Source organism: Chelonoidis abingdonii, chromosome 9 (assembly GCF_003597395.2).
Source record: "Chelonoidis abingdonii isolate Lonesome George chromosome 9, CheloAbing_2.0, whole genome shotgun sequence".
In the NCBI taxonomy this organism is placed as follows: Eukaryota; Metazoa; Chordata; order Testudines; family Testudinidae; genus Chelonoidis; species Chelonoidis abingdonii.
This window is the reverse complement of record NC_133777.1, coordinates 77,091,848-77,110,944: the sequence shown is the minus strand read 5'-3', so window position 1 is coordinate 77,110,944 and position 19,097 is coordinate 77,091,848. Positions and strand designations below refer to the sequence as shown.

Below are 19,097 nucleotides of genomic sequence, written 5' to 3'. Positions count from 1 at the left end.
TTCAGCCAGTCACTCAGACAAACAAGTTTGTTTACATTTGCAGGAGATAATGCTGCCCGCTTCTTGTTTACAATGTCACTTGAAAGTGAGAACAGATGTTCGCATGGCACTGTTGTAGCTAGTGTTGCAAGATATTCACCTGCCAGATGCACTAAAGATTCATATGTCCCTTCATCTTCAACCACCATTCCAGAGGACATATGTCCATGCTGATGGCAGGTTATGCTTGATAACAATCCAAAGCAGTGTGGACCGATGCATGTTCATTTTCATTATCTGTGTCAGATGCCACCAGCAGAAGGCTGATTTTCTTTTTTAGTAGTTTGGGTTCCATAGTTTCTGCGTCAGAGTGCTGCTCTTCTAAGATTTCTGAAAACATGCTTCTGGATGCGCCCGGCTCTGCCAGTCAACTGCGTGGTGCTTGAATCTCTTCTGGGCGGCCGCCCAACTGCACAGCTTACAGGGAACGCAGACCCCCACTCCCATTCAGCCCCTTGCTCAATGTTTTCACCCCACTAGCTCCTGTTCTCCCAGTGCAGTCTGTCCCCCCCACTAGCCCTTCCGAACCCATCTGTGTGACCCTCCCCCAGCAGCCTCGGGGGCCTCGATCTGTCCACCCTACCCCCCTTAATTTTGTCCCTCCTTGCCTGGCCCTGGGGACTAGCTGCTGTGAGGAAGGCAGCCTCTGCCCCCTCTGTCTCTCCATTGCTGGCTGCACCACCCGGTGAGAAGGTGCCTTCTCTTCCAGCGCCACATCAGCCCCCGGTGAGCAAAAGATGTAATTGCAGCCTTCCTTTTCCTCCCCAGCAGAATCAATTATTCTGCAGTGGACATTGCTACTGCGCAAGTGCAGAATTACAGAATTTACCCAGGAGTAATAAAAGGAGGAAGGGATTATTACAACATTGACAACTACACAATTCTCTTAGCTTTCAACTAGTAGGAAAGATGGTCTTATGCAGTGGTTCTCACCCTGCGGTCTGTGAACTATGTCTAAGGAGTTCGTGAAAGTCTTAGACTGAAAACTGTCCAAACAGAATTCAACTATATATACAGACAATACATTTCCAAAGGGTCCGAACTGCCATTTGAAATTTTCTAGAGGTCCACATATGAAAAAAGGATAGAACAATATTCTGGAACTCAAGATGTGAATTCACTTCCCAGCTAAACCACAGACTTCCCGTGTGACTTTGGGCAAGTCACTTAATCTACTCTGTTCCTTAGTTTCTTATCTGTAAAATGAACATAATGCTTCCCTACCTTACAGGGGTAGATTGAGGGTTAAAAAATTCATAAACTGTGATTAGCCCAGATGCTACGGTGATGAGGGCCACATATGTTGTGTTTTGTGTTTTGAAAGGCCTGTGAATCTTTCATACTCTTTTAATGTGACTTTTGGTTTTACTCAGTGCTTTGGTGTTTGTTAAATTTCACTTACTGAGAAATCTGCTTGATGAAGCATTAAGCTGCTCTGCTAAAATAAATATGAAAAGGTGAAGTGTGTAGCAACAGCTGTACAGTGTTGGGTTGTAAATGTGTCTGTACTGTAGATGATGTATCAGTAGCATTGATACATAGTCCAACACCAGTTAGGCATGTAATTGCCCAGAAATGGTCTCTAATACCAGTTTTAAGAGGAGCTGCCAAAACCACAAAACTCAGGGCCTCTCCCTCTGAATTTGAACTCCACTTGGACGAAACAGCCCCCAGTTTGTTCCTCCGGGACACAGGCCTGCCTTGTTAGGAAATCAGTGAAGTTTGGGAACCCACAATACCTCACATAGCTCTGTGTACAGTAACAGTGAGTGGAAATAGGGCCATAAGCATGAGCAACCAGACGAGTTATAAATATAGACTACTCTCTCAATTCCACTTTCGTTAGTCATGGAAGGACAGTGAGAGTTTTATAAACTTATAAGGAATATACAAACAGTTCTGAATTTAAAATAACTCTGTATAATTTTTTTAGTATGTGAAAAGAATATTCTTTTTTGAGACCATCCATGTAAGTATCTGCCATGGATGGTATAAGGAACTGTATTTTTGTACGTTTATGTCAGTGCGACTTGATATAACAAAAAAGGTACTGGAGGGGAAAAGACAAGCATGAAACTCTTGCTTGAAAACACAGAAGAAAATGTGTTGTTTTTTTTTAATGTAAGTAACGACTTTCAAAATACAAATTCCTTTTGTAAACACTATCTGATGCCTTTGCTGGCCTCACAGCAGCCAGTGAGCGTTGCTGCATTAGCTGTGCTGCAGAGTAGATTTCCTGTCAGATACAGCACAACTGTCCTTCGTTTGCCATCAAAAATTCTGTTTGGCTCTCCCAAATCTGGTGGTGAATCCTCAATACAGGAAGGGATTTAGGAAGCCAAAAAAAATGCTATGGTTTTAAAATCACAGTAGAAATGTTTTTTCCCCCTCTTCGTTTCCTCAAAATCATATGTATGTGGATCTAAGTAGTAAGATGCAATATATACCCAAGGGGTTGTGTGCGCGTGCTTGTGTGTAATATGTTTAATATGATTCTGTTATACACGCTTGCATTTTTTGGGTGGTGACAATAGAAAAGAGTGGCATCCTTCCTCATTACATTTAATCGTGTAGTCAGCGTTGCAGAAGATTTGCAGTGCTTTTGTCCTATTTAGCGAAGACATTTCTACAGGTACAGTTGTCTAAATACAGTCCCTGAATGAGGCAATGTTATCTAGTGGTTAGGTCAGGGGACAAGTTGAGGACTATCTTGTATTCCCACCACATCTCCTCCATAACTTTTCTAGTCTTCCATGATTTTGACCTCTGTTTCAGCAAAGGCCATTCCTTCAGGGCGATAGACTGCGTCAGCAGCAAAAAGATGAAGTCCTTGCCCGCACCCATCACAGGCAGCTCCAGTTTTGAGGTGGTAATTAGAACTAGTTGAAAAGTAAGATTTTTACTGTGGAAAAATTTTGACAAATTTTTTTTAATGTTTGTCAAAGAAAAAAAAATCCACAGAGAAATGTTTGTTTTGGTGAAATATCATAAACTGAAATATTTTGATTCATAACAACACCAGAGTGCATCATGGGAGTTGTAGTTTGAGTGTTTTCTATGCCCATTCTCCTCTTTGGACTGGGCTTTCTGGCCAAGCTAAATTTGTCATGATATGTCAGTTGTGATGAGGGGAAGGAGGCTTGCCATAAGATCCCTTACCATGGTACATTATGGGAGATGTAGTCCACCTGAATTCCCATCCCAAAAAATAATAGGTGCATAAGGCACCCAAATTACAACTCCCATGAGGCAGTGAGACAGTATTTTTTAATAACGCTACTTCAGTATTTTGAGAAAATATTGAAATTTTCCTTGGAAAGCAGCCTCTTTTGTAAAAAACTTAATTTTGGCCATAACCTAAATTTTCGTCAAAACAGTTGTGGCAGAAATTTTTCTACCAGCCCTAGTGTAATACCTTTTTGGAATGCTGGAGGTAAGAGGGATCCCAGATGATTTCTTCTTTTTCCCTTGAAGTATTTTGTGCTGTTGGAGTGGAATAAGTATGTATTGCTTGCAGATTTCACATGCCGCTCAGAACCAGAATCAGAACGCTTTGTGGGAAACATTCAAGACGGGATACCAGAATCCAAGCCAATTCCTTAAATCTAGAATCCTCTTTCTATAAGCAAATTAAAGTTCACAATACAATTTGAGCTGCTTTTTTGGAAAGCTTTCATTTATTAGTCAAATTGCCTGCAAATGATAATGTACTGAATAATCTTAGCCAAAACTACTTTCTCTTGGGTCTAAAGCCATGTACATCAGAGAACACTGGAGAGAAATTAAAGATCTGAACAAACACCACATCTTTATAATCATTAATGTTCTTTTCAGTGGGAGTGAGAGAGAATCTATCAGGAATTCTCTCAAGGATGCATGCAAATAGAAATACTTACTTTCTTAGTTCAGTGTCTTTTATCAGGGATGAAAACTTTGTTCAGGATGTGCAGATAGGAATCCCTCCTCCAAATGATAGGCATTCTGGCCATCTTGTTCTTTTGATTCTGTGATGCTGGTAAATCAAATGCCAGCTCTGGCCAACGCCATAGGTATTAGCTAAGAACTGGTAAATTCATAGCTGGAAACCAAACCAGCTTACCTGAATGTTAGTTTTGTTCAAAATAGGAATTAGTCTCATAAAAAAAAAATGTTGTGTTTAGACTCTATGAAACGCTAGTAAATTGCTGCATGTATTAATCTCACTTGCAATGTCTGTAATCCATACTATAGGAAAATGTGTAATTTTTGCTTTGCAACTTTGAAAATGTTTGCTCTGTACTTGTGAACCCAGGAACCGGAACTGTCATCCCCTCTACACCTCACCCCCACCCCCAGGAGGCATACCTAGATTCAAGGGGCTGGTAAGGAACATTGCGATGCAAAGAATTGGTGAATGGCCCTATCAAGCCTTGGAAGTGCTATGTGCAAAGGAGCTCATCTCGTGGACTGGAAGACTAAATGTTTTATCTTTTTATAAGAGAATTTTTCATCTCTTTGCTGTTTGAACTCTCACAGGGCCAGAGACTCTAAATTAAAGCGAGAGATCCCCCAGAGTCAACCCTGAGTTTGCCCTGAAAGACATTTCAAATTGACAGATCACTGCAACTCTGTCACTCTTAACATTTAGGTGGCAACTTACTGGTGTGTATATGTTTGCTTGCTTAACCTGCAAATAACTTTTAGGTCTTTGTTCTAGTTTATTACGAAATTGGCTGTAGGTGTTGTCTTTGGTGTAACACCAACTGACCTGGGGTAAGTGACTGGTCTCTTTGAACTGGAAGCAACCTGAATATTTTGTGATTTTTGGTGGAAGTGACAATGTATCACTAAGTCCGTCTTGCCTGGGTGGCAGGATAGACTGGAGAACCTCAGGGAACTGTCTGTAACTCCATGGTAAGACTGATATAGTGATTCAGGAGTTCATATTTGATACTGGGTTGCTGAAATCTAACTATAGAACATACCACCAGTTTGGGGTGTCTGCCAGACAGTGTGACTGGAGCAAGGATGTCTTTTTTACAACTTTGCAGGATGGAGAAACAGATCCTGCTTAAACATCTGAAACAGTCCATAGTTAAGGACCATAACATTAGAAATTGGTATTAAGTCTGAGGAGGAAATTCAGCATTGTTGTTTCTCCTTCTGGACCAGTTCACTCCACATCAATTTAGTGTGTGAGAACATACTCATTCTGATGATAGAATTTCAACAGTTTTCTCCCTCCTCTTCCTTCTGTCATCTATGCCAGTGAATTTATATTAAAAAAGAATGAAGAAACTATCAGCTGGTTATATTCAGATTGCTTGAAGGTCTTCTGAACACAAGGTGATTTTCTTGTTTGTCTATATTTATAATGGAAGCAAGATTGAGAACAGAAAATTGTTCCCCAACTCTTTCAGGAAATAGCTCTATCTTTCTGTGACCTCCAGAAGCTGGGATTGGACAAGAGGGGATGGATCATTTTGATAATTACTTGGTTCTGATCGTTCCCTCTGAAGCATTTGTCACTGACCGCTGTCAGAAGACAAGATAGTGGTCCAATGGTCTGACCCAGTATGGCCACTCTTATATCGTTTTCGTGAATATCAAGAATCCAGCCTTCTATTTCCCATAATATATGGTCACCGTTCTTCCCATTTCTTGCAGTTAAGGGGAAATATTTTCTATACATGTCCATGTCATTTGGTACATTCTTTTCTCCTTAAGTGTTGTAAAAGTTCACATCAGTTTATATATCCGTTACGTCTGCATCACATGGATGATAGCTGAAAATGTACTTCTATCCTTACAGACCAGTAGCAATTTATAATTAAATTTAAGAAAACTAAACTCTCTTTCTCTCCTTAATATTCTTTCTAGGTCTTACACATCTTGCATCTCATTTTGAAGACAACTTATTTGGTAACTCTGAGATATCAAGCCTGCTTTTTACCAGCCGTTTACTAGTAAAAAAAAGTTGCTGTGTCAGTGGGACCTAAAACAACTTTGACTACTATTTTCTGCTACTCTGTATTGTCCTTCGTTCTCATCACCCACCAATGAACAGGACTGCCTTCATCACTCATTATCAATGTGGCTATCTCAGTTCCATGACAATAAAATCTTGATAAAATATACACCGACATGGTGTATATACACTTCTAGTTTTATTGAAAGTTCTCTCACTTATACAGTAGTTGGCATTATTCCTGGTTTCCCCCCCAGAGGAAATCTCACTTTTTCTAAATTGTATCAAACTTCATTTATGTCGCTTAGTTCCGTAAAGATTAAGTCCATTAGCGTATCTTACTCTTGTTCATGAATGCTCTGAAATGAAAGCAGTAGAGAATGTCTCAGAGTTGGTGACCTTTTCTCTACAATATAACATTTCTTCTTTTGATGCTAGGAAGAAAAAAAAAACTACATAATTTAGGTCAGTTTGATAATGTTATCAAAGCCCTCTGCCTCCTTTAAAATAAATCTGGAGTGAGAGTGGTATCCTCCCTCCAGCTGGGATTTTGCCAGCTAGTGAATGATTTATATTCTGTTCGCTTGCTATATATTCATGAAATAGTGTGTCTCTTGCCACCTGCAGCATTTGAAAGAAAATAAGACAAATCTTTACTTCACAAGAGTAGAACCCCACAAATACATATTGCTTGCAACTTGGATCCCACTAGATGGTATCCTTTTGTCCTCGTGAATCCTTCAGCTTGTTTAGTTCAGTTTAGAGCTGTTTTGCTGTTGTCTCTTTTTTTCCCCTTGCTTTGTTGAGGTCTGTCTATAGTGTATCTGGGAGTGAGCCTCCCATTTGAGTCAGTTCTGGATTTTAAATGATGGAACATCCCCACTAACTTGTTTCCTTGTATTGTAGATAGAGTAGAATTGGCGAGGAAATCCAGTATGTATTTGCATGTGCGCCTTGGTCCTGGTTTGTGTGGGGTATGGATTTGTCCTGGCATGGGAAGTGACTAGTTTTTTCCGTCTCTCTCTCCCCCAAATGCCAGCTGCAGCAATGCCAGTGTGAGCCTTATTGGGCAACATAAACTGTTTTGAAAGAGAGTGCAACTCATGCTGCCTGTTTTCGTTAAGAAGACTTGTTTGTACCAAGGTGCTCACTGGATATAACATATGGCGGGGGGGGAGAGGAATTGAGCAACTGTGCGACATACTGGTTTCTTCGAACTGTCGCGTAACAGCTATTTTCATCACTTAGATTTCAGTTTGTTTCAATTTGTAAATATGAACTGAGTTGCCATGCTGCTCCTGGAACTTTGTTGAACTCTGAATGCCTCACTTGCAGAATTCCGAAGGGATTGGTAGATTGTTATGCCAGCTAGTGTGCCTGAATTACCCTGGTCACTCAGACAAAATAAAATGGGATTAACAGGCACATGCCATTTCTTACTGTAGCTTGGAAGCCTGATGCCTTTCCCATATAGCAGGTTTGATGTGGGTTTGTGGTGAGGAGCTAGAGTCTACTAGAAAAGCAAGCCAGCAGAGAGTCAGCACAGTCATTCCACTGGTGGATATCGATGTTTAATTGAGAGACTCTTGGTGTTTTTTTACAGAGCTAACAGTCCTTTATTTTTAGGCAAAATGAAGGATATTGTTTTTGTGAGACATTTGTACTTTTGTGGGATTAGGGACCATAGCAAACAGCCTCTGATTACTCCAAGTCATGATTATCTGATGACTGCATCCCTTTGAAGTTATCTTGTTACTAAAAACTACTCTGAGAGGGGAAGGGAAGATACTGCCATTTAGGATAACTATCAGTGACATTGTGCAGGGTGGTGTATGTATCTTTGCAACAGTTCCAGCAACATGTTCAAGTTAATGAATGGAATTCCAGGTAATGCACATTTCCTCTCTGCAGCATTGGCCTCAATTCATGGCTGCCATACTTGTAGTCAAAGGGAGAACTGGAGCTCTTTTTTAAAAAAAAATCTTATTGTTGAGTGATGTTAGTAGGGTGACCAAATGTCCCAATTTTAGGGGCTTTTTCTTATATAAGCACCTCTTCCCTCCCCCGCACCCTCATCCTGAGTTTTTTACTCTTGCTGTCCGGTCACCCTAGATGCTAGAAATTTTTTAACCCTATATCTAGTTCCTCTTCCACTTCTTTTATATAGGGAAAGAGAAACTGGAATCTGTAATGGCATCTGAGCACTTCCATTAGGTTACAGAGGCAACCCAAATAATTTTTAATATGGTTTTGCTGTTGACCATAAAGGGCGTTCAACTTTCCAGCACGCCTACTGCTTTTTGAGTGTTTGATTTTTAAAGGGAATGTGAATATGTGCTTATTTCAGGTGGCTTCTGCTCACAAGTTGATCATTTGTGAGGATTCTAGAAGTTTCCATGCATATATAAGCTTTATTCAAGTCACAGGGCACATTAAAACTCTGACAAAACGACCTTGCACAGAAGCCAACTGGATGTAATTATACTTAACTGGTGCAGGAGGAGGAAAGTGCTGCCTAGGACAACTTCAGAATAGTTTGAAAATCTTTAGAAAGGTTTGTAGAATAATATCAGGCTGGTAACAACTAGAACATAAACACAGAAACATATGGTTCTCAGTGGAATGAAGTTGAGTCAAATATAACTCACAGGCTGTAGACTGAATGCCCTCATCTTACTACTTGGCCTAGAGTTTGTATGGACCTGTCCAAATATTTTGCAAGTGGAGACGGTTGTATGCAAACTGGGGATTTGAAGAGGGAGGATGTAATCACACATAATTCATAGCAACAGCATGGTTTTGAGAGAAACCTTTAAATAGACCTTGGCAGGTAATTTCAGAGAGTGTCGAATTGTGCCTTACTTATCAGAAAGGAAGGGAAGCTCTTCAGCGTATGAGGTGCCTGGTGTTGTGACACTTCCCTTTCTGTGGATTTTTCTTGAGACAAGCATCTTGTTTAGTTATTTGAAGGTGAAAAAAATGTAACAAGGCAAAAAGTGTGTTGCTGTAACCAAATGATGATCTTGCATAGCTATTTAAAGCAAAAATGTTGTATTTTCTGGAGATGTTGTACCAGTGTTTTTATGCTGGAACATATTATTGTGTGTTTATAATGAGTATATCTACTTATTTACATGCTAGATTTGAGATTCAGCCCTGGCTGTGAATCACTGGAAGTGGGTTTTCTCCGTAATATCTGTGTCATCTCCCGTTAGCTATCACCACACCAGGTAAAAGGCAAGAATGTCTCCCGGGTGCTGTCTTTGCTACATTTAAAAGCCAGTTTTTCTTTGAAATGCTCTCTAAAGTTAATGCTTGTTGTTTTTTTTAAACCCTGTTTTTTATAGGAATTAACATTCAAAAACTACCTGGCTTCCTGTCTTGATTGATACATTTTGACAGCTAATCTTTACGAGGGTTGCCTAGGCTAAAATGTTCTTTCCTCCTCAGTCCCTGTTCAATACTACATTCTTGTTCTTTATGCAACAGTACTTTGATGGAGAGGGAGAGGGAGAAAAGAAAGGAAGGATTGAATATCATTTTACAAGGAGAGAAAGAATCTTTAAAAAAAAAATACTTATCCTACACTTGGCAAACTTTTGCTGTCCTGCGTGCAGCTGGCATGACGCCAGCCTTGGCAGAGGCTAGAGCCTGCATTTGCCAAGCAGTCTTCCTCCACTTGCTGCATTTTCACTCCCTGTGACTTGACTGTTTATTCACCCGATTGCTCTATTTCAGCAGTGCTGAAGTCATGGCGTCTTGGAAATGATAAGAACACTTGGTCTGTCCAAACTGTAAAACAGCCATGATGTCAGAACTTGCAGAAAGTGATCTCTGAGAGCTTTAGCTTAGTGTACACTTCAAAAAGCTTGAGATATTGGATGTCGGAGAACTTAGTGCTACTTTTAAAAAGCTAAACAATCCAAAAAGGAGCAGCCTTAATTTTTTTTTTTTAAAAAAGAGTAGTGTGCTAAGCTGTTTGTCTTGAGCATTTTCCAACCTTGCATCCGTCTGGTTTTTTCATTTTGGGGGCGGGGGGCGGGGTGGTTCGGAGTGGTGAATCCTCAAATCAGAATGTTTTATAACGTCTTGGTTTTCTGTAAAGTAATTCCCCAATAGGTGTAAATAGAAGCTGTTCGCTGAACATGTAACTTTAAATTGAGTGGTGTTAATTGCATGTTCTATGCATAGTGATCAGAATATTTAGACAGTACTTTAGAAAAACTCATGTATTTTGTTAACTTGGAAATGCCTTGTCTATCAAATTTCTTCCAGTGAAAGGGAAAGGCCTGGAGAAGTAAATATTTACTGTGATTCTTTCTGTTTTGTCCTATACCAAAGTTCTGCATTGAATGGCTTTTTTGCGGAGTAGATTGGTGCTCTCTTTCAAAGCTTTCCAATTTTGGGAAGTGTTCTGGCTGCTTAGCAGTTCACATAGCAGGTATATTGGTTGCAGAAGTCTTTTCAGAGTTAAGGAGGAGCAGGGCGGCTGGCTGTTAACAGGTGTCATGATTTAAAACAAAACAAAACCTATTACAGGAGGTTGGACACTAGAGACCCCAATTAAGTGGCTGACAATAAATTAATGCATCACTTAAGTACTTCACAGAGGCCTGAAGGGAACATTAGAACATCTAGTCTGACCTCCTGTATATCATACACCATTAAATTTCACCCAGTTACTTCTGCATTGAGCCTAGTGACTTGTATTTGGTTACAGCATGTCTTCCAGAAAGTCATCCAGTTTTGATCTGAAGACATCAAGGAATGGAGAATCCACCACTTACTTTCCTTGGTAGTTTATTCCAGTGGTTAATCAGTGTTAAAATGAGTGTCTTGTTCCTAATTTGATTTTGTCTGGCTATAGTTTCCAGCCCAGTGGTTCATGTTAGATTAAAGAACCGTTTAGTGCCCAGTATTTTCCTTCCCATGAAGGCAGTTATTCACTCCAATCAAATTATCACTCCATCTTCTTCTTGATAAGCGCAGCAGAGATTGAGCTGTTTGTCTCTCATTGTGTCATTTTTTCCAGACTTTAGATAATTCTTGTGATTCTCTTTTCCACGTCCCTTTTTAAAATATGGACACCAGAACTGTAAACAGTATTGGTCTCTCCAGTGCTGCATAAGGAGATAAAATTACCTCCTTACTTCTGCTTGCTGCCCTTGTTTAGACATTTAAGTATCCCACTAGCTTGTTTTGCCACAGCACCACACTAGGAGCTCATGTTCATTTGTTTGTCTACTGTGACCTCTAAATTTTTATGAGTATATTACATATATACAGTTACATTTATCAACTAAACTTGTAATCTCATCAAAGAATGAAATCAGGTTTGTTTGCCAAGGCCTCTTTTCCATAAAATCATTTTGACTGTCATTATACTCGTATTCTTTAATTCCTTGTCAATTGAATCCTGGATCAGCTTTTCCATTATTTTGCCTGTTGTTGATTTCAGGCTATTTATTTCAACCAGCATCCTGGTGGTCTTTTTAAATATTGGCACAACATTAACCCTGTTCCCATCATCTTTACTTTCCCTGGTATTCCTATATTTATTACAAATGAATATCAGCTGGTCAGACTTCTCCTTAGCCAACTCTTTTAGTAATCTTGTGTGCAAGTGTCCCAGACTGCTTATTTAAGTGTTTATTTTTAGCAGATGTTTGCATTCTCCTTAGTTACTAATGGCCAGGAAAACACTTCATCCTCATGTGATACAAGTATTTCCTCCTCCTTTTTTCCAAATACAAAGCACAAATATTTATGGAGTATCTCTGCCTTTTATGTATCGTTAACAACAGTTATGCTGTCTCCAGCTACTAGTGGGACTACATCATTGCTACAGTTTTTGTTCCTAATGTACTTTAAAAAAAACAAACAAACAAAAAAATACTCACCCTCATTTTTAATTGTCCTTCATCCTGCCAGCCATGGATTTTTTCCATTTTTCCCTAATGCCTTTAGATTCTCTTGTCAATTAATATTGAGTGCTATACCTTTCCTTCTTTTCCCCCAATCGTTGTAATTTTTTGTTTCTAATTGCTGCATTCTTTTCGCTACTGAATTAGGATAGGATTTTAGCCAAAGGTGTTCTCTTGGTTATGGAATCAAAGCTTTCTGGTCATCTGACACATTCATCTTAAAAACTTCCGACTTTTAACATTTTACTATGTTTTTCTTCCCAGTCATTTTAAGTTTGAAAAACTGGTTGCTTTAAAAAAAAAAAAAAAAAAAAAAAAAAAAAAAAAAAAAAAAAATTAACAAACACTGTCAGATTAAAAATAATATAACAGATTTGTATACCTATATTACTGTTTACATTTTTGTCTTGTAAATTTGTGTGATTTTTGCATGCTTCAGCTGTCGCCTTGACTGGTAAGGTCCAGAGGATCAGCTTTGATATGTGGGGGGAATGCTGTTCATATGCTAGTTTATTCATGAATGGCAGAAGAATTTAGGAAATGAAAAAGGTCTTTCCCCTGGAGTGAAATAATTTAGACCTCTTTATACTATATTTATCTGCACTGTTTATGCAGCAGCCTTATAAATGTCTGTCCAATTAAGAACAAAAATCATGTGGCACTGCTTTGATAAATCTAGTGATGAACTTTGGTCATGGAGGTGTTTTTTCTTAGCAGGATTGTGAACTGGAAATCTAGTTAACATGCTAAATCTAAGTTTTGGCACCCACACAGAACGGCAATCCATCTGCTGATGAGTCACATGATCTGAGGTTTTTCAATAACTGTCTCAATAATCCTGAACACTCTTTATATTTATACACATTAAAATGAGGCACAGTTTACAGCAGTCTCTAACAAGACTGTTTAATTTACACCCCTCCAGAAACCGCAGGCTTTTGTCCTTGTTCAAGTTACAGTAGAACCTCAGAGTTACGAACACCAGAGTTACAAACTGACCAGTCAACCGCATACCTTGTTTGAAACCAGAACTACGCAATCAGGCAGCAGCAGAGATAGGGGAAGCAAATACAGTACAGTGCTTGTTAAATATAAACTATTTAAAAAAGGGAAAGCTGCATTTTTCTTCTGCATAGTAAAGTTTCAAAGCTGTATTATGTCACTGTTCAGTTGTAAACTTTTGAAAGAACCACCATAAGGTTTTGTTCAAAGTTACCAACATTTCAGAGTTCTGAACAACCTTCATTCCCGAGGGGTTCATAGCCCTGAGGTTCTACTGTATATCCTTGGTCTGCCATCAGTGTACGTGAGTAGTAATTTTTTTCATTTCTTGTTTTTACCTTTTAGTGTAAGGTAATTTTATTTGTCTTCCCTGCAGAAAATAAATATTTGGGTGTATTAAAAGGTTTTGCATCATTTATCAATAATGATCTCTTCATCACTGTCCTTTCTTGTTAAGAAGAATTTATCATGGTGTATATTTTGGTCTGGAGTCAGAAATATTACATATACCGAATCATAGTTCCCTTTCACAGTGTAATTTAGGCAGAATTGAAATACATCTTAAGGAATACTTTCCATTGAGACATGCATAGTCAGCTTTCTTATGCTAATTATAGTGGTGTCCACAAGCTCCCCTGCAGGGGAGGCTCCATCAACAGTTTCATTATAAATACCATTTTGCCGAGATGTTTGTACTGAAGTCTGTCTTTTTTTTTTTTTAAACTTTGAAAAGGGACTGTAAAAATGACTCATCTCTCTGTATGTATTCAGTCCTACCTGCCTGTGTAGCAACTAAAATACATTCTCACTGTTCCTGTTAGCACTGCTGAGCTGTTGTGCAAATGAGATTGTTTACTGAGTTCCCATAAGTTTCTTCTTTGGAAACCCATTGAAAGCAGAGGGCATAACTTGAAGACTGAGGTTGCACTGGTAATAAGTGAGGATAGAATTTTCCCTGAAGAATTGTTATTACTGCTGCTAATTCATGAAATAGAAAAAATCTACCTTGGCCCTTGGATCCCAGGCTAAATGTTTACGTCTGGCAATGAGGGGTGGAAAAAAATCTGTAAACTTGAGCATATTTAATGCAGAGACCATTGAGAGTATAAACATGGGATCCCACAATGCCGCTATTACAGATAAACTTTTCAGAGTAGAACCGTACATTAAAGCTGACAGTACATATTCCCTCATAGCCAATGCTTGGCATACAGTGTCTAAATCCTGAAGAAAGGTGTGAGGGGTTGTAAAACAATTTTTTTATTTTGTATTGTTGTTGTGCCCAGTGGCTCCAGTTGTGATTGGACTCTATTGTGATAGGTTCTGTACAAACATTTTGGAAAACATAGTCTTTTATCCCAGAGTATATACAATTAAAGAGCGAGATCATCTCTTGGGTTCAGACATTTTTCAATATAGTAAAAGATCTTTATTTGTAAACTGAAAATTTGCAGTTGTGTGCAAAGCTCTAGGAAAAAAATACAGTTTTGAACTGTCCTGCACTGGTTGTATGTAGTTTTCTCTTTTTAAATAAACTGTAGTTTAATTTACAGTTTAATTTACAGCATAGCAGAATGTGCAGCAGATTTGAGGAAAAAAGAGAAATAAACAGGATGGAGTAAAATCTGGTACATCATCTCGGGAATTTCTCCATATCCTTGGGTGGACGCTGCATCCTTGTTCACTTACAGTGTTAGCTGTGTTTCTGGTTGTATGCTTTCTAGTCGTGTCGTTTGGTTAAAGTTTCTTGTGTTGATTTGCTCGGGCTCTACTGTAGTCCTACTGAAACTTTTGTTTTATGCTGCTGTTACTGATACTGTTTTTTAGCTAAGTTAGAAAGTGGAAAACAGTTACCTAATGAAAACCAGATTTCCTATCTTGTGTTTATTTACAGAGCCTCTGGCATATAGCTAGTATGGCTAAAAGGCCATAAAACATTGTAATCAAAATGTTGTTGTTACATAAATATAAATGCTGCAGCTTCTTTTGATGTAACAGTAGTAAGACTGTCTCTTGAAAATCCTGATTTCCGTTCATTTTTTCCAAACCCAGTGCCCACACCTACAGATTAATGAGTTTTTAAATAAATGTACTTTTCACAAATTTATGTCCTACTAGTCCGATATTTGTGGATAGGGTGGAAATGTATTCTCTTCAAGGGGAAAATAATAAGTCTATGATTCCACCATGTATGTGTAGCAGCATCTGTACTTTATTAAATCCAATTCTGCATACATAAGCAACATGAGGATGCGACAATGGGGTCAACCTAGCCATGTGTGCTGCAGTATAGCAATGTATTATTGTATGAATGTAATTAAGTTGTTTAAAGGGAGCTTTTTTTGTTGCCAATAAAAGATTAATTTGAAATACAAAGTGGAAAGACGAAAAAACCCTCTCAAAGACAATAAGTCAGCGCTCAAAAATGTAACCATAATACCAGGGCTATCAAATGGGTTCCAGTCCTCAGTTGTTTCTGTTATCCTTACGTTGACATTGCTTTCAACGGTTTTCCTCATTACTTCACTGGCTCAAATTTTAATGTAAATCTGGGAGAAAGATCTCTCCAAGCGACTTGAAAACATGATTAAATGAAATAGTTTGCCAGCCTCCCAAGTGTCAAAGTTCTCAAGGGTTGCTCTAGACCCAAGGGGATATGCGCTCACAGAGTGTTTACATTGCTGTTTATAATCTCGCTATATTTTTAAAATGCCAGTTGTTCAATCTACCTTTGCTCTGTCTTTGCAGTGTGCCCCAGCGCTTGTGGCAAACGGGCTTGCACAGACCAAAATGAATGTTGCCATCCCGAGTGCTTGGGGAGCTGCACTGTGCCCGACAACAACACGGCTTGTGTGGCCTGTCGCAACTACTACTACGAAGGAGTCTGCGTACCCACCTGCCCACCGAACACCTACAAGTTTGAAGGCTGGCGTTGCGTTACAAAAGACTTCTGTTCCAAAGCCTCTGCTACAGAGACAAGTGACTATGAGAAGTTGGTGATCCACAATGACGAGTGCATGACAGAGTGCCCTTCTGGATTCATACGCAACGGGAGCCAAAGGTAAAGGAAACACACAAGCTTGCATTATTATTCATATAGTTCCCTGCGTGATTTTAGAAAGAGAACCCCCCAGTTCCATGGCATTAACTGTCTAAGGGCCTGATCCCATGTGGTGCTGAGCATCTTAGTCACCCACTGACATCAGTGGAGATGGAGTATTATCAGCACCATGAGGATGAGGCCTTTAAACTAGACAATAGCCCGATGAAAGTAGCAGTGGAAGAAAGTGGGCAGGATGGAGATGGGGAAGAGATGCCAGTAATCAGTGGAAAGGAGATTCTGCCCTTGGTGAGCATTGCCACACAGAGCAGATTGTAAAAGTAGTTTTGTTTCTCATGTTGGTTGGTTGTTTATTGGCATTCTGACTTTTCTGCGTGCAGGTCTCTTCTGTACGCTCTCATTCATTGCAGCCTTTAGGTCTCTGCATTTTTTGGTTCACCGTGTTTGTCCTGGAAAATGCCAACTATCTCAGTTCAGAGAAATAATACCAGTAGCTGCCATGCTATTTTACGACCAGGGCCCTACGAAATTCACAGTCCATTTTGGACAATTTCATGGCCCCCCGAGTTTTAAAATCGGTCAGTTTCACGTTTTCAGATGTTTATATTTGCAATTTCATGATGTAACCATGGGGGTTCCCACCCAAAAGGGGATCGTTGGAGTGGCAAAGCTTTTAATGGGGGTTGCAGCATTGTCACCCTCACTTCTCTGCTGCTTCCAGAGCTGAGCTTCCTGCAGCTGGGGAAGATAGCCAGAGGCAGGTCTGATTTCCTCCCCCCCGCCTCCCTTCCCAAAGCAACCGTGTAGTGGAAGAGGAAGGTCCTATCCCTCCCTAGCCTGGCTGGGACTAGCAGCTAGGAGCCCCTGGCTGGGGCACTCCCAGCAGCGTGGGGGAGTTTAAACACATCCCCACCTCCGGGAACCTCTGATTTGCCCGCCCGCCCCCCCAAGAGCCACCATGCGGGGGGAAGAGGAAATCCTGCCCCTCCCCAGTCCGGCTGGGACTAGTGCAGTAGAGATCCCGGCTGGGGCGCACCCAGCCCTGCCCCTTTCTCCTCCCCTCTAATAACTAAATTTCATGGGGGAGGTCTGATTTCATGGTCCATGACGTGTTTTTCATGGCCGTGAATTTGATATTTATGACTAACTGTTGTAGGGAACTGTTTTTTTACAGGAATATTACTCTGATCTTTGTCAGTCATATTCCTGGAATTTAAAGAACTTGGAGTGATAAGAACGTTGTTGACTTGCTCACTTTGCCAGCAGCCAAGGCAACAATCTTAGTTGCCCACCCATTAACCCAACGGCGCTAAGAACTGTTATTTCCTAGCCATTGCTAATATAGAGGAATTCTCAGTAGTTTAGGACTGCATTGAAAAATGTCTCCATATATATGGTCTGTATCATAGTTTTTCCTTTATTTGTGCAGGTTAGTTTTGTTCAAGGGATGGAAATCTCCACCGTTTGCTTTATAAACCTAGAGAGAATGAGAGAGTATCATCGAAACAAACATCTTCCTAGGAAAATTTCCAGTTCACATTTAGATGCAAACAGCGTTACTGTTTACTAGCTTGAAGCCAGATGTTTACCTGAGAAACTGTTTCCCTGCTGTCTGGCCTGAGCTTCTAGGAGCGGCTGTTTAAAAACACTCTCATAAAACAGTATAGCCACAGCTAATCTTATCCTAGTTTTGTGTTCAGCTGCAAAGGCGGAAAGGCATAACTCAAGGCCAGTGAACGTTCTGTCCCGTGGTTTCCCAGAGCTGGTATTAACCAACAGTTGCAAATGAGGAGTTTCTAGCATTCTTTGTACCCGTAGTTGAATGCCTCTTGCATGTCTTCAGCTCTCAGGCACATTATGCTGTAGCATTTGAAATAGGAGCTCATGACTAAGAAATGAAGGCTCCTTTCTTCCATTACATCAGTGCACGTTTCTCCAAGCTGAAGAAGAAAGTGGGTTCGGTTACCCTTTAGTTAACAAATAACAAATCCATGTTTACCAGTGTGCTGTCAATAGACTTCCTTTTCAGAGCTGGGGTTTTCTTTCCCTTTGCTTGTCTCCCTTCCACCCACCCACCCGCACACACAGAAGGTATAATGTGCATATAAGTTAAAAATCACTGGTACTAATGCAAAGATGGAAAAGCAGTGAAATAAAACAAGGGATGACGGGGTTATATTTTACCTGGAAGGAGGAACAATCCTGTAGTGTCACATTGGTGGCAGCCCATTCGTACATATCAAGGTTAGTATATGGATAGTGTCTACGGTAGAGCTGTCCTTGTTTTGGTTCATGTTTGCTAGACCTGAACTTAAAACTTTGGTGAGAAGGGCTGGAGGAGAATTCATATAAATGTTCACATCCCAGCCCTCACCCCAGTTTTAGCATTGAGCTATTTCAGCGAGTCTGGGCTGGTTTAGGAGGTCATTGTGGAATTCTCTCTCTCTCTAGCTCTAACATATGCATGCTGAGGCTTGAGTTTTCCAAAGGTGCCTAAGGGAGTCAGGTACTGGAGGCTTTACCTTCTTAGGGTCATATGAAAACTCCAGCCTTATTTCGGTAGTGGAGATGTTTGCTAGAGCACTATCTAGAGGGCCACCAATGTCTCAGAGAGGGCAATGACTTCTGTATTCTTGATCATTTGTCCTTCAGTTATGCTATATTAAGGGTAGGCATGTAGCAATAATGACTTGCACTTAGAATGCCCTTCATCCAGAGGGATCCTGCAGCATTTCATAACCTGATTTACAGACTGTGGGGGAAGGGGGGGAGTCGCATTACTCACCACTCCATTGTAGTCACCAGAATGGTGAAATATGGCAGCAGTTTAACTACTAGCCATGGGGCTTGTAGAATTAACACTACACAACAGTTTAGGATGGGAAGTGACTAGGAATAGCATAATCTATGGAACTGAGAGTGGTGAGAGTGAGGTTTCTGTTTTCTGCTCAGTTGTACCTTACAGCAATTTTTCCAGTCCTTTGGTACTGCCTTTAAAATCCAAATTGTGACACTGTTTTATTAGGACAATAACCTCATTAGTAGATTTCTCTAATAACCATTTTCCCTAGGGCACTTATTTATGAGGGTCACGTCTGCTCATAGAATCCATGCAGTCCTGCCT

General features: G+C 40.0%; 1 protein-coding gene across 2 annotated transcripts in view; it reads left to right on the top strand.

The window, feature by feature from the left end:
- The window catches only part of IGF1R (insulin like growth factor 1 receptor), a 273,472-nt gene that overhangs the window by 199,117 nt on the left and 55,258 nt on the right, over positions 1–19,097 (top strand). For both annotated transcript variants that reach the window (XM_032783031.2, XM_075069704.1), the window contains one exon: positions 15,661–15,973. In XM_032783031.2, the coding sequence (XP_032638922.1) occupies positions 15,661–15,973 (313 nt within the window). The remainder of the gene's footprint in view (positions 1–15,660; positions 15,974–19,097) is intronic.